Source organism: Sorghum bicolor, chromosome 7, assembly GCF_000003195.3.
Source record: "Sorghum bicolor cultivar BTx623 chromosome 7, Sorghum_bicolor_NCBIv3, whole genome shotgun sequence".
Classification (NCBI taxonomy): Eukaryota; Viridiplantae; Streptophyta; class Magnoliopsida; order Poales; family Poaceae; genus Sorghum; species Sorghum bicolor.
In genome coordinates this window covers 3,243,250-3,249,979 of record NC_012876.2, presented here as the reverse complement: position 1 = coordinate 3,249,979, position 6,730 = coordinate 3,243,250, and the positions used below count along the sequence as shown (strand labels likewise).

General features: G+C 41.3%; 2 protein-coding genes across 2 annotated transcripts; both read left to right on the top strand.

Moving 5' to 3' along the window:
* On the top strand, nucleotides 906-2,158 carry LOC110436748. Its single transcript, XM_021464192.1, has one exon. The coding sequence runs from the start codon at nucleotides 1,478-1,480 to the stop codon at nucleotides 2,012-2,014; it is 537 nt and encodes a 178-aa protein (XP_021319867.1). The 5' UTR covers nucleotides 906-1,477; the 3' UTR covers nucleotides 2,015-2,158.
* Nucleotides 3,933-4,513, top strand: LOC8076548. The gene has a single exon (XM_002444984.2). It carries the CDS (start codon nucleotides 3,959-3,961, stop codon nucleotides 4,511-4,513), a length of 555 nt encoding a protein of 184 aa, XP_002445029.1. The 5' UTR covers nucleotides 3,933-3,958.

Genomic DNA, 6,730 nt, shown 5'->3' with positions numbered 1-6,730 from the left:
TTAGCGCCGGCACAACATCAACGCTTCAATTTAATGAAAATTTTTTGTTTTCTTATAGCCAGATTAAACTGTGATGATGTCATTTCTTCTTTGATATATAGTTAGGGTCACTTGTGCAGAAGTTAAATCTCTAGCGCCTTTCACACTTTGTAGTTTGTACTATCACATATATAGTATCAACTAAAATATGAACGGAGATAGTATGACCCAATTCGAGGTTGATCATATGCCAATAGAAACTGTAGAACATCTGATGGGCAACAAGAATCGTGGGTTGTACTTGTATGTAATGTAGGCAATGCACCGGTTACATCGGTGGGAGCACAAAGGAAGAAAATGAAATGGTGTGTATGCTTCCCATTTCATGTATATCAGTTAATTCAATAAAACGATCTATTGCTTTGTCTGACACTTGTGCATTTTGATGTCATCTTGCTTAAAAGACAGTGCAAGAAACTTGGCCACCAAAAGCTGGTAAACTTCGAGATTATAGGTATATCTGACTACCAGCTTCTGAGCCGGCAGTAGCAAGCGCATCAACATTGTCAGTTGAGGCAAAGAGCCAGTAGTGCTCAAGGGTATATCATTGAACCGGCAGTGTTGCTCAAATCAACATTGACTGCTGGTGTAAAGAACAGATAGTGTTGCTCAAATTAACATTGTCGGTTTGTGGTGCAAATCAATAGTGAAGTTTGTTATTGCTGTCAGTTTTTCGAAACTGACGGCCGGTGATAGGAAAGGCACATTACTGCTGTTTTTCTTCCGCCGGTTTGAATTGTGGCAGTGATAGTGGGGTTTGAACCGGGAGTGAACGAAGGCTTACGTACTAGGCAGTGTAGTACAACATATAGCACCATTTATGGGCTAGCTAGAAAATACATTTTATTTTCATGATCACATTGCACATTATATATATATGAAATAATCATACATAATAAGTACTAACGAAGACATGCATGACTCCACTTGGAGGATGAATCTTATTTATATAGTAGGGGCATAGAGGGCCGTTGATGACTGACGAAATGGGATGGACGACGTACAGAGCCATAGACTCTTGTTTTGAGCACATATTGTTTTGAGTACATATACAATTACCTCTGAAAAACTAAATCCAATGTTTGGTCGAGTGCAATGATCATGTTTTTATTCTCTGTATGTAAATGTGGGTAGTAAAATATATACTTCTATAACGGTACATATAAATATATAATTAGGATCAAGCTAGGAAAGACATCATAATAAATCGTAGTACAAAGGCAAGATAATGTTTCCTTTCAAAATAAATTGTACTATAAGGCTAACTCTCCATATATACAGCAACATTTTCGGAATCATATCATGCATGCGAAATCACACAGTGAGCAGCACATATATTTATAGGTCCCTCAGTGCTTATTAGTTTCAACATCAAACTCAAAGCCTTGAGCAAATCAACAAAGATCAAAAGAAAGAGATCGATCGAAAAGCAGCCAAGATGGCCTACGTCGCTGCAGCAGTGTTGGCAGCAGTGTCTCTCACCGCCTTGTTGTTCGCCGGCGGCGAGGCCTGCGCCAATGTCCCGTCCATGACATCGACCGAGGCGTGCCAGCAGACGAACAAGTGGGAGCAGCTGTGCCAGCAGACGCTCCAGACGGCGCCGGACACCGCCGAGGTCACCGTGTTCGCGCTCGTCGCGACGAGGCTGGCCAAGAGCGCGTACGAGGACACCTTGTCGGCGCTGGACCAGATGCTCGGCCCCGGCAACCTCCCCGGCGCTGAGCGGTTGGCCATCGACAACTGCAAGGAGACGTACAGCACGGCGCTGAGCAAGATGGCCGGCGTCGTGGACCACATGTCCGCCTGCGACTTCTCGCTCGCCAGCAAGGAGTACATCGACGCCGAGGCCGGCGTCCGTTCATGCCTGGAAGGGCTGCAGCCGTACCAGTTCTTGCCGCTGTTCGGCAAGGTCTCTGCAGACCATGATTTGACCTTGGTCGCGTATTTGCTAGGCGCTATCATTGTTGGCAGGTAGACTCTCTCTAGAGTAGACAGCAGCAGCGGCAGGTTTAATTAGTTTGCGTTGCATTGCAGACGATCTTGTGCTTTTCAATAAAAAAGATAATGAGTGGTTCATGATCGACTTTTGTCATTAATTCTGATGAGTTAAATTTTGTTATGTGAACGTCGTTGCTTATAAAGTATGCGAATCATAACATTTTTGTGATACAGTATAAGTATCTGTCTATCTGCTACGTACCCATATCCAGTTCTGTTCTACTCGTACCTTTTTGTTTCTTTAGTTTCTAATAATATATATACTCAAGGAATTCCACGTAATTTTTACTCACCGTTAGAGAACAGACCTTCGGTTCAAAGTCCTGGATCCAAGTTTCTTTGGTACGGTGTCGGAGACCTTTGGTCCCAATTGGATAATACCAACCCAAACTAAAGGGTCTACATTACTGCCCATATGTACTCCAACTGATTAGTTCAAAAGAAAAGCAATTATGATTAAGGGCGGCAAAGGAAACATGAAGAGTCCTGTAAGTGAGATAAGTATATACATTTGTATGTATCAATAACTTTTTTAATGGTTTTTACATAATATGTCCGTATTCATAATGAAGAATCACAATATTATGATAAACAAAAATGGGTGAATTCATGCCTTTTTGTTGATTTTGGATCTTCTTTCTTATTGGCACTCTATATATAGGTACACTGACTTGAGTGTCAAGTAAGATACACCACACAGAAATCACCATTGATGACCTATAAAAATACAGATAATTTTGAGATCCTGGAAATCACAAACCACAATATTCATTGCTCTCTAGAGAGCTATTATAATACTCATACATATGACTAGAGGAGAGAGATGGGTGGGGAATTGACACTTTTGTCCTCCACTTCTCATTTCTTGAGTCAGAAATCCTCTTTCTTTCACATATAATTGATCCTATAATTATTGGAAGTGCTTATATTTAGTAAAGGATGTAATGACATCTTGGTTTACTTTTTTTAGAAAATGGAATAAGCATCCGGATTCTTGCATATCAACCAAGAAATCTTCTTTTTTTTTTTTGAATTCAAATTACTGGCCACAGGCAACGCCAAACTTTCCTATATTAATCAATCCCGTTAAAATTATATGTCATTTTAACTTTATCTCGGGTGAAGCTTGTCTAACTTGACCATTTTATAGAAAATACATTAATACCTGCAATATCAAATAAACATGCTATCAAAAAGAAAATCCATGTGTGTACCTAATAAAAAGTCTAGTTTGATGTTGTAGTTGTTTATATGCGCATTTTCCTATAAACTTTGACAAAACTAGAGGAGTTTGAATTAATTAGGGTAAAGCTAAACTTATGACCTAAAATTGCAATGGAGGGAATAAATTTTTTAATCGTAATACGGACACTATAAAACCCTCGTTAATAGTGCACAATAAAAAATGAGCAAATAAAGTGAAAGACATAAAGCACAGCTACTGTGATAATAAAACCAAATTTAGTTTAGTTTTGATCTTATTTCTTATTCGCACTCTATATATAGTTACACTACTGACATGCATGCATGGGTGTCAAGAATGATATAAACCACGGAGAAAGCACCCATGATGACCTACAAAAATACAAACATTTCTGAGATCCTGGAAATAATCACAAACTACTAATTGGCCTCTTTTTGTTGTATCCTGCAAGCAATAAACTTTTTTTTAGGTTATTGGAAGAAATAAATTTATTAATGCTTAGATCCACATTTTAATTGTCTATACTAATTGAAAATGTTGTCGCCCTATATATAGTGTAGTAGTGTCCTCGTATAACACAACCTAAGCTTCTTCACCGCGTCAGAAAATTCACCACTTGGTATATATTATATACCAAAGTAAAAAAAAAACAAGAAACAAAAGAAGAAATTCACCCACCAGTCCACGCGACCACACCAACTCACCAAGAGGAGAAACATGAAGACAACAGCCACCATCTTGGTCCTCACCGTCACCGCCTTCTTGTTCGTCGCCGGCGACGCCTGCGGCAACGTGCCCCAGATGCGATGGACGGACGCGTGCGTGAAGACGGGCGAGACGGCGGAGCTGTACCACGTCTGCCAGGAGACGCTGCAGCACGGGCCGGACGCGGCGGAGCTGACGGCGTACGTGATCCTGGCGGCGAGGCTGGCCAAGGGGTCGTACGACGACACGGTGGGCAGGGCGGCGCAGCTGATCGCCGACGGGTCGCTCCCGGGCGAGCAGCGGGCGTCGTACCAGCAGTGCATCGACAGCTACGCCACGGCGCGCGTCCAGATGGTGCGCGTGATGGGCGAGCTCACCCAGTGCGACTTCACGCACGCCGGGCAGGAGCTCCAGGCCGCCGTGGCCGCCATGGCCGCCTGCGGCAAAGGGCTGGCCGCCGGCACGCCGCTGGAAGCCCTGAACGCGGCGGACAAGGACCGGACCACGGTCGTGTATGATTTGGGCACCTTGATCTTTGGCAGAGCTCCTGGCTCCATGAACCCCTAGCTGCTACTGCTGAGCTAGCTGTTGGCCGTTTCGTTGAAGTTGCTACGCATGCATGCATGTTCAGTGGTAGTTATTGTTGTCTTTGTCTTATACAATTCTTGTTCTGACTGGATATGAAATGAAAACCTTTATAATATGAATGTGAACATGTGATTGAACAAATATTCCTGTCAGATTAGATCGGTTAGATGCTTAAAGGGGCCGGGGTGACGTGATATGATAAAATCTGAATAAAAAGGGTGCTGAAGGTCCGAGTGTTGGCTCTTTGTCCTATGATGAGAGATTTTTCTTTTTTTTCTGCGTCACAAAACAGAGGGCATACTTTCCGAACTTCACAATTTTCTAAGTAAATCATCGTCAAAGGGAGTTTGAATTAGATCAATTCAGAAACCCTTATATATTTTTAGGAACAAGAGATTTTCAGCTAGCATGAGTAGTGTGTGTACTGTTTTTTTTTTTTAATCTAACCATTCATTTTCAGCATGATTTCATCATTGCCACAAGCTTATTTGAGATCGAATTGATAACAATATTGTTCAGGTACAAGTGAATTTTCTATTTTCCCTGTAGGTTTAAGCTTTTCTATTAAGGTCCATCTACGCAGCCAAATATGAGGGTCAGAGGTCTTGAATTCAAATTCTGTCTTAGTCAAATAAAATAATTAGTACTTGCTCCTTTTTCATGTACGAGTCCATGACCATGAGTGAGCGTCGTTCCATGCATGCGACAAAGAGAGTATTAAAATATATGCACAATAAAATAAAATAAATTATCGTAACGAAATACTAATTTCATGTCTGCGAAGGGAAGTGATGACGGATGAATAAAGCAATGGAAAAGTTAGGATTTAGGAACAACACTCTCACAAGAGTGACTACTACCTCATCAGAGCAAAGCAAACCAAACAAGAGAGTGAAGAAGCTAAAGGTGCTGGGAATTCAGAGTCTAAGATAGGTCGAGGATGGGGCCAATACCACGTGAGCCTGAAGACCCAATCCTCGAATTACTGGGCCTGAACGGCGTTAAGCTGGGCCTTACCAAGCCGTGTAATTTTCTGTTTAAGAGAGTTGTGAGGATGAGATTTCTTTTTCGACTTATATAAATTAAAGAGTTAAATGTATTAGAAGTCCATTAACTTGTTGTGAGGAGATTTCATAGTTAGGTCCATCAACTACAAAAGTGGATTTTGGGGTCTATAAACTTTGTATGACATACCACTTAACTAGGTTCATATCCTTTCACATGGGCTTCTCACGCTGACGTGGCTTGTTGACTTGTCCGTCTGAAATACCGGCAATGCATTTCGTTATTGCCCATGTTTCTTTTCTGGTTGATGAGAATCAGTACACTATTGGCCTTGGAGATCTACATTTCCAATCTTTTTTGACACAAAAAAACTATGGCGGAGATCCCCACAATGTTAAGAACTTTTCATTAATTTAAAATAAAAGAAACAGGGGTTTATACAAACAGAATTAACTGAGCCATCCAGCCAAACACAAAAAGATGACCGCAAGTCATCTTTGAACCTAACTGATTGGAGAAGATATTGACTCTTAAAGTTTGATAACCAGAGCGTTCGGCTTGGATCACGCCTTTGAAAGACCTTGATATCATTTCACAGTTTCCATAACTCCTAGGCTGCTATGAGCGCTGCTTCAGTGAAGAACGGCACAATGTGTGTTGAGCGTGCTTGAGTTATCTGTCTAGAAGCTGTAGAGATTCATCCCAAGTGATGCCTTCGACTAGCATTCTTGTGCAAATGGGCAGTGCATGCATTTCCAATCTTTTGCTCCTTCTATCCTCTTCTTGATCCAGTTCTTGCTGGATAGCCCGAGAATTCTTACATTGTCTCCTGTGTATCATTGTGCCCTAAAATAAATCTGGACCAATTGTTTCTAGAACTTATGTAAAAAGAGGAAAACAAATCAAAAGTCGAAGAAGATGGTAAACATCATATCACATAACATGTGTTTTAGAACAGAATTTGAACCTTTGGATGTCAAGTTTCTTAGACGAAGATAGTCAAGAAAAAAATGACTTGATGGGGTTCAAAACATATGCCTGAATATTTTCCAACCACACGAAGTCGTGAAGGACTAGTTGGCATATATATGGATTATTCAAAGAAGAGTGTTTTTCCACGCTCCAACTTGGCCATTCCCAATAACAAGGACATGTCAAGGATCTGCAGGCGCCAAGAATCTCCTCCACACT